This window comes from Coccinella septempunctata, chromosome 1, assembly GCF_907165205.1.
Source record: "Coccinella septempunctata chromosome 1, icCocSept1.1, whole genome shotgun sequence".
Lineage (NCBI taxonomy): Eukaryota > Metazoa > Arthropoda > Insecta > Coleoptera > Coccinellidae > Coccinella > Coccinella septempunctata.
This window is the reverse complement of record NC_058189.1, coordinates 54,216,080-54,243,061: the sequence shown is the minus strand read 5'-3', so window position 1 is coordinate 54,243,061 and position 26,982 is coordinate 54,216,080. Positions and strand designations below refer to the sequence as shown.

General features: G+C 35.4%; 1 protein-coding gene across 7 annotated transcripts in view; it reads right to left on the bottom strand.

The window, feature by feature from the left end:
• LOC123312585 (collagen alpha-1(XVIII) chain) overlaps window positions 1-26,982 on the bottom strand; it is a 329,862-nt gene that overhangs the window by 54,667 nt on the left and 248,213 nt on the right. For all 7 annotated transcript variants that reach the window (XM_044897094.1, XM_044897111.1, XM_044897119.1 and 4 more), the window contains 2 exons: window positions 9,308-9,610; window positions 2,788-3,022 (listed from right to left, as the gene is read on the bottom strand). In XM_044897094.1, the coding sequence (XP_044753029.1) occupies window positions 2,788-3,022; window positions 9,308-9,610 (538 nt within the window). The remainder of the gene's footprint in view (window positions 1-2,787; window positions 3,023-9,307; window positions 9,611-26,982) is intronic.

Genomic DNA, 26,982 nt, shown 5'->3' with positions numbered 1-26,982 from the left:
CTATTTGGCTGATAAGCTTTACGATGACTGCACTTGTATCCCCCAGGATGATTCATCAAGGGTGGCGACAGGCCGTATTTTAGAACCCGTATGTTCAATGACTCGGGAAGAAATTTTTAACAAAATCAGCTAGATAAAGTGTTTTCAACTAATGTTCCTGTTCATAGTTTTTGTTTTGTTTTTTGCGTAAGAATTGGTTGGAGAGAAATTGCAACGTTAGAAAGTATTTCGTAATTTTTCCATAAACCCAATTAATGAATGGTAGAGAAAATATACTTTTCTTTACAAAAAAAATTTTCTATGTCTAATATCACATTTCCTTGTGGGGTCATAATATGGTTTTTCACAAATAAGGCTCGCTTTGAAGAGCATTAATCTCCTAAACAGATGAAAATAACTCGTTAAATGTTAAATTGAAAACCCATGCATGGGCGTTATGTAATACAACCGTAATACATTCGATGCTCTTTGACACATCACCTCTCCGCGTGTCCATCGAATACATTTTTAGCCGTTCCGTTTTGGTTAATGTGCACATTAGCCGGCTAAAGATGAAAAGACCTGACGCAGATGAATATTTTATCGAACTTTAGCCGATCCTCGAATATAAACCTAAGTTTAACTGGCTAATCTTAAGTTTATGCACACACCTATCTTTACTTTAGCCGTAACATATGCACCATTCACCTTTATTTTAGCACTCGGTTAGCCATGAAATAATTTTTTCAAGTTTTTGTAAAAAGAAGTAAGGTTGGCACTTGAAATGTCCTTAATTTCATAACGCCTTTGCCACAACTAATATTAATTAATATTACAAACATGCCGAAACAGAGGGGACATGGTTTCAGGAAGTGCTATTTAGAATTCAGTTCCGCTCATTCAAAAAGTAGGTAACCCTGATATATTCAAATATCTCCAATATATCAGACGGTAGCGAACATATTCAATGTACAGGGTGGGCAAAATTTGTAGTCTACTGAGGGGATCGGGAACTATAGCAGCTAGAAAAAAACGGATGACACATTCTCTTCTAGCTCTTTTCTCATGACTAATCCAAATCTGAAAACAGAATCGGCCTATCGTTTTCAGATTTCGAGTTATAAACAAAATTGAGATTTTGAAGATTCCGAAAAGTTCTCATAACTTTTTTGTCTTTGAAGTAACAGATCCGAAATTTGGACCTCCTTAGGCACTTTAATACGTAGAATCTACCAACAAAAGATTCCTTATCAATTCAAGAATAACAAATTCAATAAATGTTTGAATTTAAAAAAATGAAAGTATACCTAATGATTCGAAATGAAAAAATATTTTGAGCTCGTCAGTGGATTCTACGTAAAAAAGTGCCTGTAGAAGGTTCAAGTTATAAGAACTCTACGAAATTGCCAAACTCAAAAACGAAGTATCGTAGGAGATTGCGGTTTTCACAATTCTTTCTTTCTCCGAAAAAGAGCTCGGAAATGTGTCATCCGTTTTCTTATAGCTGCTATAGTTCTCGAGATTCTCTCAGTAGACAACGAATTTTGCCCACCCTGTACTCGTAAGTGAATTTATATTATGTTTCATCTGAATCTGGAACGACTTATATTTTAGCTGAATGTTTCCACAATCAGAAAGATTGTGAATGAAGAGGATGACAAACAATTTTCTTCCATTGGGAGATCCAAAAAAGTGGTGGCTTTTGACAATTTTTTTCAAGGGTGAACGAATACGAAAAGTTGCTACAGGATTTTCGATGAATATCATCGTATAATAAGTTCCCGAAAATTGATTTTTCTATTTTTCATTTGACTTGTCCTTTACATGGTAAACGTCTTAAGGGATCAATAAATATATAATTATTATTATTATATCAAAGTATTAAAAATATACAGCCATAAATACGAGCCAGTTGTCCTGTTAATTGTTAATTCATGTGAAATTTTTGTTTGAAGGTGAAGTTCGTCTTGCCTTGAAACTTCCATTGTTGCAAGATGATTTTTTGTTGAAGAATTTACCATTCTTGTAATTATCCGTTAATTCCTTCGAGAGATATCTATTCCCAACCACAGCATCATATATATGCATTTCATCTTGGGGTTGATTTTGTTGAAATCTACAACTGATGTAACGTTTTCAAACTTTAGCCGAAGCAGATAACCAACATTAACTCTACTCAAGCTACTGCATATTATGAACTCGTATCAATAGTTCAATTTTCTTCCATACCAAAAATACTAAAAGTAGATATAGGTATTTAAAAACTGATCCCTTGTATTTTCCATACACATAACTAGATTTGATATGCCTTCAATCAGTTTGTATAAACGTCAATTATTTTCGTCACATATTTTCGACTTAATATTTATCGAAGTGATTCGACATTGCGATAAAATACGTAATTACTGAGAGTTTTACATAGAACGAACAACATAGGGCTGATTCAAAACTGAAAAATGTTTTGACAAGCGTCATAACTCCACATTTACGTACTATACAGACAGAGTCGGATCCAGGATTCGATTTTGGGGGGGGCACAACCCTCCCCAGGTAAATTTTCGGAAATAGGTTTGAAAATCATATGAAAATTTAGTGCAAGCGAGAAATGAATTTTTGGTCTTGGGGGGGCATGTGTCCCCTGTGCCCCTCCTGGATCCGCTACTGTATACAGAGTGGAATGTGTCAAATTTCCATGGCCAACCGAGTGCTAAAATAAAACAGAATGGAGTATAGCTAAATAATGTCGTCTTCAAACGTCAAAATGTAATCAAATAATTTAAGTCTCTATGCTTAGATTTTTGTACTCACCTGATGTTCCTGGCAGTCCATCCAGACCATTTTCACCCCGATCACCCTTAGGGCCAACCGGACCTTTCTCACCAGGTAGCCCACGATCACCTCTATCACCCTTGCTGCCACTATCACCCTTGTGACCTTTAGGACCGATCGGTCCTCTTTCACCTCTGGATCCAGGCATTCCAGGTTCACCTTTGGTTCCAGGCACACCTGGTCTTACCAGACCTCCCCCGCCAACGTTCGTTTCCTGAGAAAATAAGAAATAGTTGTAATAGGAGAAAGAGCACGAGATATAATTATGGTCTTCCTCGAAAAAGATGTGTAGAGCTCTCTAACGACTGTTCAGATTGTTTAAAATCAATATGGGACTTTCAATACTAATCGATGTAGAGTAGAAGAAATTGGAACTATTGTAGAAGGGTACAGTAAGAAAGGGGCTTTTTTTCAAAAATAGAGCGATTAAACTTGATGAGGTATAAACTTCCAGACAATAAAAGAACAGACTTCAGCACAACGGTGATACCAAAAGTGAGGAGAAAAGATGAATTCTCTTTGATAAAAAAGGCACGTTCACGAAGTTTCAGGAGTCAATTTTATAGAGCACTGCTTGTCAATTAATACGTCTCTCGTATTCTTCTGAAACTCCTTGGATTCGTGAATTTCTGAAAAAGTTTGCCATTGATTTCGGATTATTTCCGCGACAAGTTTCTCGCGTAAGATTACGACAAAATTTGAGGTTTGATTAAGACTTCTGAGAAATCCGATTCACTTCGAACTAATTTTATTCATTTGGACTTTGAATGGACTCCCGAAGTACGGATTACAAACGAAGGTTAGAATATCAAATATGCTATACACGAAGAAAAGTAAGCGTGCGTTTGATAAAATTCGTAATCATAGCGTCCACTCGTCCATGTGCTCTACTCATTTAATGCTGCTTGGTTTCCAAAGAGTATATTTCCAATATTTCCAAAAATATAAAAATCCAAACGAGTTGAAAATTTGGAAGATTTATGCAAGACGTGTTTTAATTTTTTAAAAAAAGCCTCAGCCTAGCCTAACTCTCTTCTGCCAAAACCTACAGTACCTACTCTCGAAAAAATAAACGAATTTTACCATGAATTTGGGAAGCTTTTAGGCTAAAAATTCAAAAAATTGCAGAGAGTTGAGTTCTAGGAACAAGCGCTTTGAAAGGACAGACGTTTTTTCGAGAAATACGAAAATTAACCAGGAGAATTCTTTCTCTTTCGGTTTCACGTGATTCATAGGTAAGATAGGTAGACTGAAAGTTTTTGTGCCATATCATACATTGTAGTAGCAGTTTTGATACAACGGCCATATTATCGTGTTCGTTTTTTTGTCCCATTTCTGTAATTTCTTCTTAACAGGGTGAATCTTTGACTCGTACAAATATTTCAACAGTATATTCTTGAGGTCGAAAGAAACACTTTTTTTCTTCATAATTTTTTCGAATCTGCTCTAAACCGAACAGACACAGGCTGTTACCATAAAAAAAATTATTTTTAGCCCTATCTCACAAACATTTTATCGAATGAAGTAAATTTCGAACATGAATTTTCATTTATTTGATGAAACTTTTTCGAACACAAGATATCACCCATGTCATCCAGTTTTCTCATTATGAGGTAGCATAAAAATACCAAAAAATTCAAAGAACCCAACTCTTGAAACTAGGTTGAAATACATCTAATGAATATTTGAACGTTTTGTGAAATGAAAGTATTCTTCATATTTTCTCGTATGATGCACCATTTTCGAGTAATTTGATGGTCAAAAATGAAAAAATGTCTGTGAAATTTGAAAAATTGGGTACTTTGGCTGAATAAAACTCTGTTCAAGTGTTCACAGATCTGTCACAGATTTACCTAGTTATTCTAAAAGTAATTTTGTTTTTCCAGGAGTGGCACAGCTCATTGTGAAAACTTAAAAAGACTATATCTTTTTATCAGGGCCGAATTGGGAAACATGATATGGAAAAAAGTGTTTCTTTTGACCTCAAGAATCTACTGTTAAAATATTTGTACTAGTCAAAGACTCACCTAGTATAAATAGGTGAAATGAAAGTTTCGCCTGCAGACAAGAGATTGTTAAAGAGTGCCACAGAAAAGCTGTTACCTATAATGAGAAAATGGAACATCAAAAAATTTAAATATTTGTGAGGGTTTTTGTGGCGTATGAAATATAATAAGACTGCAATAGTTGTCGAGAGACAGAAAAAAGACAAATTCGATATATTGGGTAAATATTGGTACCGGGGAATTACTTCAACTAATTCCGAAATTAAATCTGAGAGCAAAATCATGGTCTGCATAGTCATAATCAAACATTTTCTGTTTACGTCTACTGCTTGGCAAAGGCCTCCTCAAGATTTTTTTCATCCATTTCTATCCTGCGCTGTTGCAACCCAATTCGTAAACATATTTTTGTCCTTATAATGGGTTAATTATTCGATAGTTCGAGTTAAACCTAACTTTTTGAACTTTTGAATCGAATTATCAGTATTGCTAAACATGCACACCATGTGGAGAGGCGTCTGTTTGCTTGGTTCACACAGACAAAAAATGGTCCTTTTGATATTACAAGAAATTCATTTCTTGTCTCTGATATTTTTGTTTGTGGTCCGTATACGATGATGGGTTATTAAAACTCCTCAGGTGTTGTGTAGTATTAATTGTCACGAATTCTACATATGAGTTAGAAGCCTTTCAACTGGAACTTGAGAGTTTTGGTTAAACGAAGGTTCAACTCAAGTAGAATAACTATCGTAAGAAGTGCTGCATGTACATATGGGAGTGGAAGAGCAAGAGTTAAAATCGTCATACAAGATCTGCTAATACGGTTGACTGCTAATTGCCTGGCGAAGAACGACTTTATGTCTCTTTATTATTATATTATCGTCCAGCATTATTATTATACGATTTTATGATTTTGCAATCAAGTATTTCGTGATAATCATCATCATCTTTTACGAATGAAACGTCGGGATCACCTATTATGTGATGATATGGCACAAAAACTGATCAAAGATATCTCACTTTCAAACCACAATATGTGAAATGACTTACTCTGGGAATTCTTATCTGAATTTCTAGTAATACAGTTGGACGTATTAGAATAGGAAAAAAGATATGTATGTACACTGCGCAAAAAAATTAACGCACATTATGGAAATCTCAAATTTATTCTACAACTGAAGGTGTTCTCAATGATAATTATTTTTATCTTTCAACGGTTTTCTTCAATGCAGATGTTTTTTCCCAGCAGGAATAAAAAAAGATGATATTATCAGATTTTGAATGTATTCGCTCCATTCTAAAATCAGTTGTTCTCGATCAATTCTAGTGATCAATAGTTTTTCTTTCGTTTGATTTTCTACACTCGATCGCTATGCAACGCGAAACACGCAATTTGACCCAAGAGGAATGTGCCCAAGCAGTAGTTTTGCGAGTAGAAGGGTGGACATACACAAGAATTGCAGAAAGGTTTGGAGTTTCCCATACAAGTGTGTCCAGAATGTTGCAGCGATTCAGGGAGAAAGGTATGAATGTCCGAAGACCAGGACAGGGTAGACCACGGGTAACAACTGCCATTCAAGAACGTTACTTGAGAGTTTCTTCGTTGAGACAACGGTTTGCAATCGCTCGCCTCCTTCAAATTCAGCTTGAGCAAACTCATGAGGTGCAAATAAGCACTCAGACAATAAGAAATCGCCTCAGATAATATGATTTAAGGCCTCGTGTCGCGGCAAGAGGCCCAACTCTTACCCCAGCCCATCGAAGGGCGCGTTTGGATTTTGCGAGAGAACATATCCATTGGAAAGAGGCCGATTGGGAAAGAGTTCTCATCACAGATGAGTCTAGATTCTGCCTCCACCATTGTGATCGACGTTCCCTTGTATACAGACGTCCACATGAAATATATGCTCAGTGCAATTTCCTGAATACAACTGGTTTTGGGGGAGGATCGATTATGGTATGGGGTGGAATATCTTTGACTGCTCAAATGCATAATGCCAGACCCCATCGTGCGCGCATCGTTCAGGAGTACCTTGAAGAGGTTGAAGTCTCTCGAATGGAATGGCCAGCAAGAAGTCCAGATCTCAATCCGATTGAGCAGGTTTGGGACAACCTCAATAGAAGACTGAGAAGTTCAGAAAATCATCCATCTACTCTTAATGGCTTAGGAATCCAACTCGGAGAAATCTGGGAAGGATTAGATCAGAACATTTTAAGATAACACATTTTGAATATGAACCGTCGTTGCCGAGCTGTAATTAACGCAAGGGGTGGAAATACCAAGTATTAAAACACTTATCAGCATTTCAGTATTTTGAAAATTGTTCATTTCTCTTCTTTCACATAAGATTCGGTGAAATCCTGATATTTTCTTACATTTAATGTGTCTTGTTTCGTTCAAAACCTTCCCGAGAGAACATAAAAAATAAGTTATAAGTCAATGTTTTTAACTTTTTAACTTTCATTAAAATTGAGATTTTCAGAATGTGCGTTAATTTTTTTGCGCAGTGTATGTTGTATGTATGTATGTATGTATATGTATATGTATAAGATATGTATTTGAAACCAATTTTATCGATCGATAACAATATATTCTTAGGGAGTATCGTCTTGAAGCATTGTGGTAATATTCAAAGTAACAAGTTCCGAATTTTCTGTATACGAGAAGGTACAGTATTCCATTTACTGGACCTATTTCACAAATCAAGGAATTATAACAGATAATATATAATATATGTAAGATCAGGAGTTAAACAATCAAACCATCATCCTGTTCACTAGTGGATCTGTAGGACATCACGAACATTTCGGAGCTGAAACAAGTTTTACCTTGAATGGTCCTCTAGGTTTCCAACTTGGCTGCATGATGAAGAAAAACGAGAGGAATGAATTCAAATTGTGAAAAATAAATGTCTTACCTCGAAGGGGAAGCTGTATGAGGAAGTTTATGGGTATCGTGTTCACTCGACATATACAATGATTTTACACGGATACTACTGAATTCTTGCAAACATTGATAAATGTACACATGATCCCAATTGTACAAATCGAGTGAACGCAACACATTTTGAAAAATTCTTTTAGGTATTCGACATTCGTATTCGAATGTACAAACTGGTCGATAGTTTGAAAGCAATCAGTCGGTAAATAATTCAGCATTCATTAATTCATCGTCGATCTTCCAAAAATCTTTTTATTAGAACAGGATTTCTAATGGATATAAAATGTCCTGACCTTAATTCAGCAGAATAATTGAATTTGTTGAAGAAAGCAAATGCTTATCGTTGTCTCATTCTTTTGAAAGTTTTTCAGGGAAACATAACTATATACAGGGTGAGTCTTTCACTTGTACATATATTTTAACAGGAGATTCCTAAAACACTTTTTCCCTTTTCCATTTTTTGAATTTTTCTAATTCGGCTCGGTTGAAATCAGGCTGTTGGAAATAAAAAATATAATTTTCAGTTATATCTCAGAAGTGATATTATCGAATGGAATGATTTTTGGAATATAGTTTTTCATTGATGAATCTTCTCCGAAAAAAATGCCAACCAAACTTTCAGTTTCCTCATTATGACCATTAAAGACCATGAAAAATGCCAGAAATTTAAAGTACCCACCTCTTGATAGTGAGTTGAACGCTCACATATGAATATTCGACCATTTTGGAATACAAAAGTACTCAATATATTTTCTCGTATAATGCACAGTTTTCGAGAAATTTGATAGGTATTCAAAAATAAAATGTATCTCTGAAATTCGAAAATTGAATACTTTGCCTATATGCAAATCTGTCCACTTCAGATGTGTAGTGTTATAGATTCAGCTTGATATTCTGAAGGAAATTTTTTTTTGGGGGTTACATAGCTCATTCTGAAAAATTAAAGACGTTGTATCTTTTCATCTAGAGCGTATCGGAAAAAATGCTAAGGGAAAAATGTTTTTCTTTGATCTCAAGAATTTACTCTTAAAATATATGTACAAGTCAAAGACTCACTTTATATTTTGAGTTCATAAATTTCATTTCATTGAATGAATAAAAAAGCGTTGAATATAGATTCTCATCAATTTTTCAACTATATCGAATACACTGGTATAATCCTCATTTCCTTTCGATATTTTCTATTTCACTAGATTTCACGAGAAATAACTTTCTTTGGAACTTTCGACCCACAAAACAAATTACATTATCAAAATTGGCGATGAGCTATTGAAATATTCATTCAAATATAGATCATTAAATGAATATTCCTATAAGAATGAAGATAAATGGAAGGTGGAATTATTCAATTAGACATTTTTGCATGAATAAAACCATGAACCTGTCGTTCCATTAATCCATTTATCGATTACCTGGAGTTCGAGTTTGTAATTCATAGAGAATAAGAAATTGTGATCTGTTTCTTGTCTACCAATCTAGATAAACGATGTGAATAATGAAATAACATAATGAAAAAAACAGTACAGTTAATGAGAGGGTCGAAAATAATACTCACATCGACGTTTTCGAATTCGATAGGTCCAGGCGGTCCAGGAGGCCCGGGGGGGCCTGCAATACCTGGGAGTCCGTCCCTGCCTGGTTCTCCTTTGGTACCAGGCCGGCCGTCAGCACCGGGCGACCCCCTGTCTCCCCTTTCACCTTTCTGACCAGGAGGACCAATAGGGCCTCTCTCTCCCATGGCTCCAGGCAAACCAGGAAGACCTTGCGGTCCTTCCTTAGTTTCCGCGAAGCTTGTATACTTCTGGTTTTCTTTTACGTAGGAGCTAAGGAGACCAGTGATATTGCAGGAGCAGACACCCTGAAAAAAGGAAAACTGCATGAAAGAGACGAAGCGAGGGACGTGGGTTTTTTAGGTCATGTAGCAATGGATCCGACCTTTAGTACTAGGAAATTGTCCGATGTCGTTCCCCCTAGAAAATGACGAGTTCGAGCGGTTTTCTACATTTTCACTTAAGTTAAGTTTTCGTTGGACCATACTGTATAATGGGAATAAGTTGTAATTTAAAATTACAGGTAAATTATAACGTCGCGTCGTTTGCAATTTAACATGGCGCTGTCACGCCTCACTTTAATCGAAAATTGTAGAACCCAAAAGTTTGTCTGAAATGGTGACGCATAATGATGATGGTTTTGTTTACGTCTATCTGCCTACCCTATTCTTACATTAGCGTGATGTCAAAATTATTCGACCGGTTTTAAAGCGGAAAACAATAATTTATTGCCCCCGTGATATCAGAAAAGAAACAAAACCAATATTTTTCCGAAAATGTTAACTTTCCAAGTATATTTTGCTACAATAATAATTCATTCATTTATTTATTTCTTTTTAACTTCATGAGTTATGAAAAACTATGTGTATTGGAATGCCATTGGCTCATTATACAAACACTTGACAAATCACATAGTGAGATAGTTTCATAGCATAAGAGGAAATATCTGTGAGCTTTAACAGTATCTGTAGTGCAGTCCAGTGGTAGGCATTTCCCTTACGAAGTAGTGACATCGAGTAATAGAGATCTGTTAGGTCAATTTTGATCAGGATCAGGAATATGGAAGTGAGGGTGGAGTTATTCTGAATTTTGAAGTTTTGATTGAGTAGGTATACTCCATTCACATTTATTTTAGCAGTCGGTAACTATATAGAACGGAGTAAGGTTGGCACTCATGAAATGTCGTTAATGCCATAAGGCCGTTGCCACAACTAATATCAATTTTTATTACGAAAATGCCGAAAGTGATGGGAAAAAGAGACAGGGTTTCAAGAAGTGCTATTTAGAATTCAGGTCCACTCATTCAAATAGTTATAACCTGATATTCCAAAATCCACAATACGTCAGACGGTAGTGAACATATTCAATTTAAGAGAATTTAAATAATGTTTAATCTAAATCGAAATTTCAGCTGAATATTCCTACAATCAGAAAGATTATGAATGAAGAGAGGATGACAAAGAATTTCCTTCTATTGGGAGACCGAAAAAAGTGGTGGCATTTGAGAATTTTATGTTTGAGTGAAGTAATGCGAAAAGTTTACTACAGGATTTTCGATGAATGTCATCGTAGAATAAGTTCCCGAAAATTGATTTTCTATTTTTCATTTGACTTGTCCTATACATTGTAAATGTCTTAAGGTACCAATAAATACCTAATTATTATAATTATATCAAATAACTTGTAATTATGTGTTGATTCCTTCGGGAGATACCCATTCCCAACGACTGCATCATGTGCATTTCATCTTCGGGTTAATATTTTTGAAATCTACAACTGATGTAACGTATTCAAACTTCAGCGGAAGATGATAACGAGCATTAACTCTACTCAAGCTAGTGCATATTATGATATTATACTGATCTCTTGTATTTTCCGTGCAAATAACTGGATTTGGTATGCCTTCAATCAGTTTGTATAAACTTCATTTATGTTCGTCACATATTTTCCGAACAGATTCGACATAGTTATAAAATACGTAATAACAGAAACTTTTACGTGGAACGGAAAAAAACACAGCGTTGTTTTAAAACCCAAAAATATTTTGACCAGCGTCATAACCCCACATTTTCGTACTATACAAAGTGAAATGTGTCAAATTTCCATGGCCAAACGAGTGCTAAAATAAAAGTGAATGGAGTATAGTGTCATCCAACAACAATTATTCTTTTCTCCTTTTTTAGCGTTGAAAATCGTGAAAGAAACAAAAAAAAAAGATTTCTCGGAAAATGTTAACTTCACAAACAACATGCTTGTGAGCTGCAAGTGTCTGTAGTCCAGTGCTGACATTGCTGTTAGGGAGTAGAGAAATAGAGAAATCGAGATCTGTTAGGTCAGTTTTGATTTGGAAAGTGGAAGTGAGAGTTGGAGTATTTTGAACTTTGAAGTTTTAATTTAATATATTCAATGCTTTCCACATATGGAGGTCAACTTATATCACTCTGTATCAGTGGAAACAAAATTACAACTGTCGCCAGAATATATGTTATTCTGCCGACATTCGCAGTCGAATGAAAAAAGAATGAAAACTGAACCGATCCGTAAAATTTTTGTGTGGAAACACAGCTCACAGAAACCTTTTCATCAGAAACACGTATCACAGTTTGAAGTATACCTATGTATGCTTCCGTGTAGGTCTTCCCAGAACAATAGATGCAAGAGCGAACTCTGCTTCAGGGGATCGATTCAAATAAATAGAACTTTAGAGCATATTGTGTTTCGCTTGCAAACTTGTGAATGAGAGATGATTAAAAAAGTTGCAAAATTCCACCACAGAGGTTGATTATTTCAAAAATCATCCAAATATTTCAACTCATACTTTCCGAACGAACATGGAAAAGAATAAAACATTATTCGACCAATATCCACAAATTTCAACATTTTGGCATCAACATATTATGATTTCATGTTTTATATTTCAATTTTCTACAATCAAAATATGTCGCTCGGTGCTAAATTCTGGGGAGGACCGTTTTCTGATCATTCTTGTGGCTATTTCTCTAAGAGGTATACCAGCTTCACTAATATTAATAACTAATCGACCTCTATCAAACACGATGTCTGACGCCTCTGTTAACCTGCCTCCTGCAGACCACGATTTAATCACCTTTGTAGGGTGATCATTTCACGAAAAACTGGATGACAGCACATTCAACGTACGAATTTCACCCTCATGTAAGATGTCTAAGAACATGTGGGTAGCGTTGTTTGGAAATTAACAACTCATTGTTAATTGATATTCGAAAATAATTTGAGCTATTATTGGTGTGAGAAAATGTATCAGTCTCAGAATGTGGAATTTCTTCAACATGTCGTTCAGCTTTCTGAATCTAACAGTCAAGAACTTCAGCTGAGAATTCGGCGTTGTTGAACTATCACCCTTTGCTGTTGGAATTTGAGGCAAAGCAAAACCAAATCTCAGATGAATAGTCTGGACTCATACAACTGACTTTTTATGGCAACTTCAGCAATAAAAGGAACTGCAGTGGAAATAAGAAATGTGGATTGGGAGCATGTATTGGGAAACAGAAATAAGTATATAAATTTATTCGAGTCTGTTCTTCAAATATTATTCACGAGTATATATAGTGAAAACTCCGTTTTCTCCAAATGATTATATTGAATATTTCGCCAATCAACTGTGTTTCTTTGAAATCATATTGAATTCCCCTTCTCGTGAATAAAATTTGTCAACATAAATTATCTTGTAGAAAAGTAAGTATTCCCTTCGACATCAGTGCTGCAATATCTGCATATTTGTTTTTACAAATATTCAGCTGAGAAAATGGTCCAGTTAATTTTCTCATGTCCTTGATCGATTGAGATCACTAATTACTGCAATCTGTGATCGATATCAACGCAGAACAAAACAAAACGAGAGAGTATCATTGGACTTCCTTTGATAGAAAAGGATAGAAAGAAGCAAACATTGAACTCTAAAGAACTCTAAAAGAACTTGAAGGGCCTCTTAGGTACCGAAATACGACGAAAAGTGTGTCCAAGTGAGACGGAAGATGTAGAGCAACCCATCTCTATCTAATGGTTCGGCAACCAATCGAATAACCTTCTTCTTTTTGTAGATTTATTCCCGGTAACGGGATACAGCAATGAATGAATGAATGAACCGCATCAGACGTCGGACTTAGCAGTCGTCTCACTTCAACGCCCTGGGTGGTTTTTGTTTACATCGTTATAAACCGATTGACAGAGTGCAGAGAGAGATAGATTGCTCTACAATCTACATCTTCCCTTTCAGTCTTCCTCAGTTACCTGCATCGAGATGCCATTCCAGTTCTTTTAAAGTTCAATGGAAGCAAATGACATGGTGGCGCCGCCAAGAAACAAATCTCTTATTTCAAGATTATAGAGTAAAAAGATGGGAAACGAGGCGACTAAAGGGATTTGAGCGCCATGTGTGTGTCAAGTGTGTTTTGAAGACGCTAGAACTGGTTAAAATATTAATTTGAGTGCCATTTGCAGAAACATATGAAATTTTGTAAGATTTCAGACGTCCATTTTGGTCAAAGAGGTTTTGAATGTTTTGATTCTTGTACCGCTTTTTATTTATCTAGCTCGTTCTAGTTGCTGATTATTGAATTTTTTGTCTTATTTCTTGGTGAAAACATTACAATATTTTTCGAAAATTATTGAATAGTGAAGAACGGTGGATCAAATAATAAAAAGGATTTCTCGACATTAAGTTGTTCAATTAACTAAGGAAAATAGAACCGTAAGTATTAAAACTCGTAACATGTGGATCGGTCATTCATTGATTCTCATTTTCAGTGGTCTGAAGTGGATAAAATTCTCAGGGCGTGAAGACAATGACTTCAGCAAACACTACTGACTACGCTATGTGCGGTGAACATTTTACTGCAAGTCAATTGAGAACTGTTCATTCACGTAAATTGTTGTATGCAGAAAGCATCCCTTGCATGAACGGCCTATTAAGGGGATATTATGATCTTTATAGGCCCATTCAATGATTCTCAATTACTACTCTTTCAATATATTCAGAAATGCAGATTGATTTCTATTTGGGAACCAAGTGACTGTCAAACTGTTGTTTGGGAAGTCGAAGTTTCATGAAACCACCTGCGAGTGTTTTGTTCATTCATTAATCAATTTGTATGTTGTGTCATAAAGAGACCATATCATAAGGAAATCATAAAAAAGCACCAAGAAACTATACTGACATACAGGTTTTGTATATGTCTGTAAGGTTTTTTTTAATTGGTTTTGAAAATTCTATAAATAATACCTACATATGTAAGTAACTGGAGTGTGTTCGCTATGATGGTATATTGAAAATTGGTTCATATTAATTTCTGATATATGTATATTTTACAAATTGAACTAAATTTATTAATTCAAAACAACCTATTGCACAGAAATAACACCTTCGACGTATACCAGATCAACACATACTTTAGTCTCCTAGTCAAAGCTTCATTTATTGCCAATAATTTCAATTTTTGTAATTTTTTTTATAAATTGCAAATAAAAATATAGCACATCCAACAGCGTTTTTCATTGATATTAATTGTTTCCAAACAATGTTTAGATGTAAACTAACATCCTGATCACAAAACAAAACCATACTTTGTTTTGTCGCTCAGGATGTTTGTTTTCTGATCGAAACAAAATCGATATTGAAATTTAATGCGAGGAATAGAATTCGAATTTCGTGCCCCTCAATTAAAAAACAGAGAAATGTTATCGAAAAGTTTTTCTGTTTTGACAGTTACAATGACTCTATCAAACACAGTGGCGACGATTGGAAATTTAGCAAGAATATGGCGGCTTAGAAGCACAGATTTCAATGCTATGATCTCTAACTCGGAATGCAGATTGGCTCACGTCACGTCACGTGACCAAATCCGCCATATTCTTGCTAAAACGATGAAAAACGAGACCACAATTGTCGCCACTGTCTCGTTAGAGTCACTGTATTGACAGTGCGTTTTCAGCGCCATCTCATTGTCAAGTGTGTTTTCACTGACAAAATGTAGTTGGTTTTTAGTACTAGAGATATGAGGGCGTTTCCTATCTTTCTACTCTATAATCTTTGCTCTTAATCTCAATTTGGTCAGATGTCATTGAATTCAAAAATTAACGACATGCTTCTAGACAGTTCAAACTCACCGTTTGAAACATGATAATGTTTCATCAGATATTCCGGTATTTACAGATATTTACCTGTACGAAGCTAACCATTCATATAAGCTATTTTCCACCCCACATATTCGAATTATACTTGATTCGTAGAATAAGCAACTTCAGATCGTTCGTAAGTTTCCATTTCTACAAATTGTCAATCTTTGGTCTCAGAAATCCTAGATTTTGCCTCTATGATAGGGTAATCATCCTGTTCCCGTTATTCTAAGTGTGGCCATTCATATTTAGTGGCATTTGATATAAATGACAATGAAATAAACCTAATCATATAGGTGCTACGTATTGAATACTTCGATATTGTTGATACTTGTGTTTGTTATCAATATAGTATGGAAATTCGAATTGAAAATGATAATGTTATTTTAACGAACAACTCGCTTTCGCACTGCAAACCGTCGATTTATATCCAGATTGAACAAACAGAATGGACAGTCCGAAATATTTTCAATTCTCTGTGCGCTAATTGGAATGCGTTATCGAGTAATAACCAATTAAATGAATTATATCAACTTATTATAAACAGGGTTTTTGTGGATAAATGCGAAGGACTTCAGGACTTGACTCTTCGAGGAAAATGAGTAGGGGTACTTAAGAGGAGTTGATACCACTGGACTTTCTCGCCATTCATCGTATAAGGCATAAAGGGGGAAAGACTACCAGAATGTTGGGTGTTGCCGGAACACTTGAACGATAAGTAAAAGGGACGGATATTACAATAGTTTCCTCTTTCGTAGAAAAGATGGCATCACTTAAAGAACTTCTTTTTCCAATTTCACCAGGATACGAATTGTAGTTAATGGCGAAACTTTCCGAGAAATTTCTTCATGTGTAAATTGAAAGAAGAGATAATTGCACCTCGGAAAGTTAATAACATGAATAAATATTTGTTCTTCAATGAGAAAAACTTAATTTTTTTTTTCGTTTGACGAATAAAAAACACTTGAACACTTGAACGATAAGTAAAAGGTACGTATATTACAATAGTTTCCACTTTCGTAGAAAAGAGGGCATCACTTAAAGAACGTCTTTTTCCAATTTCACCAGGATACGAATTGTAGCTAATGGCGAAACTTTTCGAGAAATTTCCTCATGTGTAAATTCAAAGAAGAGATAATTGCACCTCGGAAATTTAATAACAAAAATAAATACTTGTTCTACAAGGAAAAAAAATTAATTTTTTTTTCGTTTGACGAATAAAAAAATTTCTGACTTTCTGAGGTGACGAACTGATTGAATTGGATTATAATGAGACCTCCATATAAATTAATGGTTTCTGACGTAAGATATTCATTTTAATCTTTTTGAACTGAGCATAATAACGGTGTAGACTCCTCTTAATATAATATTCTTATTCAAAACAAAATACAAACTGAAAATCATTAAATTGTGAATTTCTGACAATAATGGACAAAAATGATTGAATTTGCGTGACGATGAACCAGAAGATGTTCCTATATTCGCAATGATTTGATGTAATTGATAAAATCATTAGGATGATTCGGAAAATAGGAATGCATCATCGGAAAATATCAACAATCAAGCTTTTGACTAGCTGTGTCATTAGTACTCACATTATGTTTCATTATTCAACACTGTCTTCATTATTTCTTATTTTGCTTGTACAGATAGGAAACATAAATAATGAAAAAACTCCGATATCACATTTCCACTGAAAATGATCGCTGTCTCGATTTTTTTTGTCTGAACAGAGTGTCGTTTTTTCAATGGTATCCAGGTGTCGTATTATAATCGAAAATTAAATGCGAACAAACCATTCCTGTGAAACGGGGACACTAGATGGATATTTCATTTGTCCCCATTGTGAAGTGTATTTCGATATTTCGCAATTAAAGTGGTAATACGAATTTTCACCCAACATAATTATCATTCGGCTGAGCTGAAACGGACATTTTCATTGAAGCTTTAATTCTCTTTCGATTCGAAATTCGGAATCCGAGCGGAAAGAAATTCAATACCAATGTTCACAAATTGGTTTTTACGTTCTGTGCCGTTCGTTCGAAACAGAAATATAATTTTTCCAAGCAAGACCATTCTTCTATTTATATGTTAATTCGAGAACTGATGTGATCCAAACGGTTTCGAAATTGGAATTGAAAATGCAGGCCGTATGCTGGAGTTTGATTAACTGATGTCAGCACAACCGAAAGATGAATGTTTTTCATGAGTGATCTTCTTCTTGATGATCCCACATAGACGAAATCAATGGTTGAATTAAAGGTTTTTCTTGTGAAATAAAATTGTTTTCTCATTGTATACATTCTGCTTTCTTCTTCAACTAATGTTGTTCAAGAGTGAACAATTACTTCGAATTGGGCCCGGTACTTTCACCTTCGAATAAATTTTATTCACTGTCAATAAGTATCTGCCAAATAATTTCCTATCTGAAGGATACCTTATTTCGGTGCTTTCAGATGAAATTATTTGACGAATAACAATTCTATGAAAGCACGGTATACTACTTTTCACTGATTAATGTAAAATGAGACACCGCATTGTATAAATTGTCATAATACCAACTAGAAAGCAAATATTTCGTGAAAATCACAAACAGAATAACCATACATCAAGAATTTAAAAAATTCAACGAATAATGACGTACCGACATTCGATCTATGACAAGTAAACTCTTATTCATAGACTTATAATACATGGACTCACTGTCAAGTGACTTTTCAGTAGATCGAGAGGTTGGGTGCATTAAAGAGAGAAGAGCTTATGCGTTCTAATCGAATAAGAAAGAGATGAACTGATTCCGGGTGGGCAATGTCAAAATCATATGATGGATATAAACAAATATGTGACGCTGACGTTGCCCACAAGGTGTTCATACGTTGATTATTATTCACATTATATTTATTCTTGAATGAAACTCACATAATTTTTATATTTTCCATTTCGAAGGAATGTTAAGGAATTCCTGTTTGCCTTCTCGGAAGCTTGTTGAACATTTATTATAGAAAGTTTTTACAATTTTCGCAGACATTGCCCACAAGGTGTTGAAACGTTGATTATTAATCTCATTACATCTATTCTTGAATAAAACTCACATATTTTTTTAAAAATTCATTTCGAAGGAATGCTTTGAAATTCCTGTGTGTCTTCTCGGAAGCTTGTTGAAAATTTATTAAGGAAAATTTTAGCATAAACTTGTGTTCTGTAACCTTTTGACAGCTTGCCCACAAACTCTCCATCTTATTCAACCTACCGACCTCTCTCTCACAGGCGGAGTCCATGTTATTATAAGTCTATGCTCTTATTATTTAGTTTCAATGACAGATTTATTCGATGAATAACATTATCTGAAACTGAAAAGACAGCATTTTTACTTATTCTATGAATAAGACTTATCTATCGAATGAATTTATTTATTCGCAAGTGAAAGTCTTGGGCCTTAATTACACACAAAAAATATTGAATCACTAAACAATTTAAAGATTACACATATGGGGAGTCAAGGAGAGTTGAACCCTTTTTCACTCTGTAAATGGTAGCTACTCATTTTTGTGTGTGAATATATTATATTATGCCCAAATAGGTAACGATAAATAATAGTAGATTGATGGTGAGATGAACATTTTGAGTACAGCAATTCTTTTTTTAGGAACCGAAAATTGGCCCATGTCTCCCTTACCCATGGGACAGTTGAACAGGGGACGAGAGAGACTTGACCATAAGTTTGTTTCTCAGAAAAAACATTGAAAGAAAACAGTTTCCAATGATCAACGATTGTCTATGTAAAGGTTTTCATCAGATGTATCAGCGTATGAAAAATTTAATTTTCTGAGTTACCCTATCTTATTTCCGAGATGTTTTTAACTGTTTTGATTCTTATTCTATTTATTTCTATTATTCAATTTTCTTTTTTTGATGCAAACTATTATCTAAGCTCAGTGAGGAAAACTTGGACACTGATTATGTCTTCCGACCATAGCATGGGTCAAGTTCCGCACTCCCTTTCAGTCTATTCAACAGATGTTTTCTTGAAACTTTTACAACTATTATTTAAAAGGCTTATCGTTTGTAAAATAATATTTATCAACGAAAGCATTAGAACTAAATAACATCACGCACCTATTAAACTTTGCAGACAGTGTAACAAACAAAAATTATTCAATTTCATCTTCCTAACAACAAAATCACGTTCAACCCTCTCACTCCCGAACTGTTCTGATGTCGGCCAAAATGGAGCCGTCACTAGTTGTGCCTTGTTCATTGAACTCTAAAAGAGTTCTTTTAGAGGTCAATGGCCTTGTTACGAGTATGTCACAAGCTATTTACGATACCGGTAGCGCGAAATTTGAATTGAAATATTAGAAGTGGTTCAAGTCTCCTACCTGAGCAAGTTTCGGGGACTCCCCCTACATAAAATATACTTTTATTATATGGCAAAAAAATTACAAATATAAAATGGAATTCCTCAAGGGCAGATATAGCTTTTTTTCGAGAGAAACCTGACCAGAGATCGTATGAATTTCGATACTAATGGGGCAGGGGGAATTTCCTCCCGTAAATCCGCCCTTGTGATTGCTGAAATGAAGGAGAATAATAACCTGTATTTTAACCTCTTGCCCTAATGAAAGCACAAATTCGTGGGTGTATGATTTCAATTCAACAATTTCCCCTGGGTAATCTTTCGTTTGGAGTCTAATGCAATACTCGTTGAGAACGTCCGCTAATGCGTATAACGTCATTTACAGGACATTGCTAGGGGGTTCATTTGGTTTCGTTACCTGCCAGATGGCGCTGGGTTATTATTATAACTTCAAAGCGTCTACTGGCATTTTATGAAAGTCCATCAATTCCTAGACGTTTTCAAGTTGAGTGCTTTATTGCCATATAAGACCGAAACCATTGTCTTCTACTCTTCATCGAAAGAAAAGTTGTTGGGGCTCCGAATGTGACGTTAGCGAGTTCAATTCGGACGGTGACATTTGTTGATCTTTATATCAGTCGGTGGTATTTGTCTGAATTATCCGATATTGTTTTCCGTATATACGTGGTGTCCCACCTGGAGTGCCCATTAGAAGTTTATGGAGATAATTCTATCTCTTCAAAATTTTGTATGAAGATATTAGTCAGTGAGAAATTCATTTCTGAAATATTTTCAAAAACCAATGACTTCCCGTTGTACCGGAAATGGCACCAAATTTCTTATTTCAGATAGAACACATTATATATTATGACATATTCGGATGTGTCTTTAAATTCCACATTTCCCTATAGAAATTTTGAGCCGTTTTCGAGTTATTCACTGTTTTTTGAAAAGAATCACAAATGAAGGCTTGAAGAAGACTGAGGATTTCATAAAAGCGCAACACACAATCTCAGATCTGTTTTATGAACTTTGTTACCGAAAAAATATTCTACGTCGACATGTAGAGAACATTATACTTTTTGATATACAGGAAGATCAAATGAGATTCTCAAAGTTGGTATACAAAAAAAGGGCAAAAATCAATTTTTTCAACTGGAAACTTCTCTTCATGTCGACGTAGAATATTTTTTCGGTAACAAAGCACAAAAAACAGATCTGAGAATGTGCGTTGCGCTTTTATGGAATACTCAGTCTTCTACAAGCCTCCATTTGTGATTTGTTTCAAAAAACAATGAATAACTCGAAAACGGCTCAAAATGTTTAAGGGAAATGCACATAAAATGAATGTGGAATTTAAAGATACATCCGAATATGTCATAATATATAGGGTGCTCTATTTGAAATAAGAAATTCGGTTCCATTTCCGGTACAACGGGAAGTCATTGATATTTGAAAATAAGCTGCTCCACAAGAGTTTGAGATATCGTATTCAATCGTTTTTAAAAGTATGTAATCTTCGAGAAAATCGCTGTAAAATCATTTAAAACTCAATAACTTGAATCGATCCAATAAAAATCAGTATGAGACATTTCGTGAATCTGGTCGCCTTTTTTCTGAAGTGTGGTTCTTTGCATATGCTTCATGAATGTTCTTATTTTGAAATGAAGTCAGTTCATCAATGGCTTCGATTTGAAACGAGTTTTCTGAAAATGCCAAGACGTAAATTAACAAACGCTGAGGCTAATAGGGCTATCGGAATGCTACAGGGTGGCCTAACTCAGTTTGTTGTAGCGGAAAGGCTCCAAGTCAGCCAAAGTGTGATATCTCGACTTTGGAATAGGTTCAGGGAGACAGGTTCCGTGTTGGAAAGACCAAGGCTTGGTGGGCGACGAAAAACAACACCTACTCAGGATCGTTTTATCACCGTTTCGGCAAGAAGAAACCCTACATCTACGTGTAGAATGCTTCAAAATGCAGATGGGGTCCAATTTCCATCGAAACCATCAGACGACGTTTGGGAGAGGTGAATCTAGGTTCTAGACGTCCATTAAGAGGAGTTCCATTAACACGTGACCATAAGCGTCAAATACTGGAATGGGCAAGGCAACATATCAATTGGAACGATCAATGGACCTTTTCACTGATGAATCCAGATTTGGACGATTTTCAGATTCTCGAAGAATAAGGGTATGGACAATCCCACGCATACCCCGTAATCGTCGCTATATCCAAGAAATCCATCCATTCCGAGGGGGTAGTGCTTACCTTAAAGGTAAGCGCACATACAACGGCATCGGACGGACGGTATGGATCGGAATAAATTACTTTCAATGGAACTGAATGGAGCAACGCACATATGTGCGGACGGCAGGCATCGCATCGCATCGCATCCGACGGAATTGAGGAACGAGAATTAAATTCCGACCGATGCGTGATGTGCCGGCCGATCCCGACATATGTGCGATACCAATCGGAGATTGCCGCGGCATCTGCGTCATTTTACAAGTCACTACATGCAGCGGCTTGAACGGGTAGTCATAAGAAATACGAATTCACGGAAGAAGCATGAGTTTTCAGGAGAAAATAATACTGCGCGTACAAAATTATAATGAATTGTACAGGGTGGGCAAATTTCGATGTTTTAGCACTACAGCTTTTAAACCAGTGGAGATAGACAAAATCTGATACCCCATTCTCGGTCTCTTTTTCTGAGAAACTAACAAGAGTAGTAGTCATTTTTTTCCACCTTCTTTGGTTTTCGAGTTATAAGCGAAAATTGGAAAAATGGCGATTTCGAAATTAATTTATATCTCCGCTAATACTGATGATAAAGCTCTGGAATTGAAACATTATACAGGCACTTTTTCAAGTAGAATCCAGTGGCGTGCTTGCCTTTTTAGCAGGATTTTTAATTACGAAGCTATTACCCAAAGTTTTGTTTTTTTAAATGGGAACATCAGATTTCTGTGCAATTTTCTGAAAGCTTAATTCTTACTGATTTCAAAAATATATAACATCATATAATTTGTATCAATATAAAAAATAGAAAATGGTCAAAAACCTTTGTTTTCCCAATATTTCTATGGTTTCAACTTTTGACGAGAACAGAAAAATAGAGCTTCCTAAAACAAGATCAGTCTCCTTCCGGCAATGTCATTCTTTCTATGCTTTTTACCAATTTTCACAAAATTTGAATTTTGGAGAAATTGAGTAAGAAGCATAGAAATGAAAGGACTAATAGAAGGAGACTGTGGTAATGATAAGATGCTACATTTTTCTATTCTCATCGAAAGTTGAAACCATAGAAATATTGAGAAAGAAGGTTTTTGACCATTTTTTATTATTTTTATTGATACAAACCATATGACGTTATATATTTTTGAAATCGGTAAAAATTGAGCATTCAAAAAATTGCACAGAAATCTAGTGTTTCCATTTAAAAAAACATAACTTTGGGTCATAGCTCCGTAATTAAACATCCTGCTGAAAGAGCAAGCACGCCACTGGATTCTACTTAAAGAAGTGCCTGTATAATGTTTCAATTTCAGAGCTCTATCATCAGTATTAGCGGAGATATAAATTTATTTCGAAATCGCCATTTTTTCAATTTTCGCTTATAACTCGAAAACAAAAGAAGGTGGCCAAAAAGGACTATAACACTTATTAGTTTCTCAAAAAAAGAGACCGAGAATGAGGAATCAGATTTTGTCTATCTCCACTGGTTTAAAAGCTGTAGTGCTAAAACATCGAAATTTGCCCACCCTGTACAATTTAAGTGACAGAAATTATAGCAACCATTTTTTTTTTCGTCCTTCATCAAGTGCGGAAATAAATGAACATATTCTCCAAAATCCTTCCTTTTTTACATATGTCATGTATCCACATTCGTCTACGATTCCTTCGCTTTTGAAACTCTTCTTCCTCCAGAACAAAAGCTAGTTCCTCACCGCTTGAAGACATATTCGCAACTAATCTATTCCTCCGGAGTCCGGCGATTCCGATGTTATATGTGCGATACCTTCATAAAAATTCCGCCGCTGCCGTGCCGTTCCTTCCATGCCGTCCGTCCGATGCCGATGTATGTGCGCTTACCTTTAAAGGTAAGCGCACATACAACGGCATCGGACGGACGGTACGGATCGGAATAAATTACTTTCCATGAAACTGAATGGAGCAACGCACATATGTGCGGACGGCAGGCATCGCATCGCATCGCATCCGACGGGAATTGAGGAACGAGAATTAAATTCCGACCGATGCGTGCCGTGCCAGCCGATCCCGACATATGTGCGATACCAATCGGAGATTGCCGCGGCATCTTCGTCATTTTGCAAGTCTCTACCTAGAGCAGCTCCTTTGTTGTATGGGTAGTCAAACGAATAAGCAGGGCAGAAACATGAATTTTCACTAGAACTGTGGGTACATGATTATAATTTAGTTTGAGTTGTATAATTTCAATGCATGAAACTAAAGCAATCATCAAAGAAAATATGGCGGGTTGAAAATTCATTTATTCTATTCAAAAGTATTAAATGGACCACTATGTATAAGTCTCCTCTTTCAAATTGTAGCTTTTAAACACTTTACTTCATTAGTGGTTCCTCTTATGTATTTCAATTGAAGAACTAAATAAGAGAACATATTCTCCAAATCCATTCCTTTTTCTACATATATATGTATATCATGAATCCACATTCATCAACGTCTCCTTCGGTTTTCGAAAATTTTCTTCTTTCAGAACAATCGCTATTTCCTCACCGCTTGAAGACATATTCGCAACTAATCTATTCCTCCGGCGATTCCGATGTTATATGTGCGATACCTTCATAAAAATTCCGCCGCTTCCGTGCCGTTCCTTCCATGCCGTCCGTCCGATGCCGATGTATGTGCGCTTACCTTTATGGTATGGGCCGGGATATGTTTTTAGACGATAACGCTAGACCACACCGTGCAGCTATAATTGAGAATGCGCGCGAGGAACTTGGTATTCCACATTTACCAATACCTCCGCACTCACCAGATTTGAATTGCATAAAACATGCATGGGATGTGCTCCAAAGAAGATTAGGTGATCATCAACCTACCCCAGAATCCTTAAATGATCTGAGAGAGCTTCTGCCCCGTTTATGAAACCGAATTCCTCAAGAAATGTTCAACAACCTCGTGTTTAGTATGCAAAGAAGATGTCAAGCTGTTATTGATGCCCGTGGAGGCCATACATTGTATTGATAGTCTTAAAATGCTCCCTGGAATAAAATTTCGTTATTTTACTCGATTTTTCTTAACCACCCTGTATTCGCTACAGACCTACAGGCTAAAATTAATTTGCAACTTGAAATCATATTAATATGAATTTGAATTTTCATCACAAAAATCTTATTTTAACTATATTTTTTTGCAATTTAAGTCAATATCCCTAACTCATATGGAGCATTTTATTTCAGAAATGAGGTTCTTACTGACTCATATGTTCATTCAAAATTGGGAATTGATCGAAATATTACTTCTCCATAAACTTCTAATGGGCACTCCTTGTGGGACACCCTGTATTCAGTACCTTTTTGAAATAAATTATTTCGCATTTTATATCACATGAACGTTTTGTTGAGCATTATACTTTGGCTAATATTTGTGGGGAGAATGGACTTGTTATCTTTTATTCTTGTACGGTTAACATCCGAAGTTGTATCGAAATTTATCGACCGTAGTAAAATGATGTATAGCTGCCTCGATTCAGACGTATTCGGACAAATATATCTGGTGTCTGGATAGTGAGTTATGTTTCGGAATGAAAAACTTCAACCAATTACTGCCAGTTTTGTAGGTGATATAGTTCACAATGTTACGAATGACGTACCTCGCAGTGAATGCCAATCTACGTTGGTTTAAAAACCAACAGGATTCCTGACTTGATGAATAATATCTACCTGTTGGTAGTAACCTAGTTTTCAAACAAAAATTATGCAGTGTTGCATTAGAAAGCAAGGTACATCAAGTAAAGTAAATGGAAACCATTATAATCACACTCATGTTGGATTCGCATTCGAATAACCTAATGTGAATAAATATTGTCGTTAGAAATCCACCTATCCACCAATAACAGAACACTATGACCCATTCAGGCTTTGTGATTTGCATAGTAAGTTATGATATAATTTGAAGGAAAAATTGATCTCCGCAGTCATTTAGAAGAGCACAATGGAGAAGTCATAGCGACCTATAACGTTAAAACGACGAGATTAACATGAACTTTTGGGAATTCATGTAGATTGCAGCGACATGGTGATGACAGTTCGAAGTAAAAAGTTAATGGAGTCATTGTCATTTTTGAAGGGGATTTTGAGAATTTCGTCAAATAAATCTTTGTTTCTCAGTTTATAGTTAATTTCTCTCAATTTTGAAGATTGGTTGTCGAAAATGGATTAAAGTGTGTTAATTATTATTAATTTTAGGTCAATAAATGTCATGACGTATTAATATTTATGAAAAAAATTCCAACTATGTTCTGAATCAGCTGAAAAAAGAGAGCAATATTTTTTGAATCCGAACTTCTTGGCTCTTTATACGATAATAATAGAACGAAATTGATTATATGGAGAGCCACAACTATGATAGCTGGCCTTCTCCGTTATATACAATGGCCAAAATTGCAACATTGATGCTAAGAAAACTTGTCCGAATTGAACTGGAAATCAGAAATGAATTTTGTGTGAATGTTATCGAAATTCATATGTATAACAACTCACTAGGTGGAAAAAGTCCTCTCTGGGGAAAACAGATTTGTTTTTGTGTAAATTCTTTCATTTTGAGGTTAGTTAATTGTTAATTCACCTTCTATTCTCCGTAATCAATTTGAAATGTACAAAAACTTTACCGTGCTATAAATACGAGATACATATGTCCTTAAACATTGACTGAACGTTCATTTCATCGTGGAAAATAGTAAAAACTGACATCTTCACAAGAAAGTCGTAATCGAAGATTTGCTCAAATTATACCTACAAACTATGAAAACTTCACTAAGCTTGCCCCATTGTCACAAGATAGATTAAGATATTTTCAACAGATTAAGATATCATTTTCATGAAAACTCTTATTAAAACACCAAAATTTTCTCCGTTCCTCGATGTAAACAAACAAAAGTGCATCAACTTTTTATTTACAAAA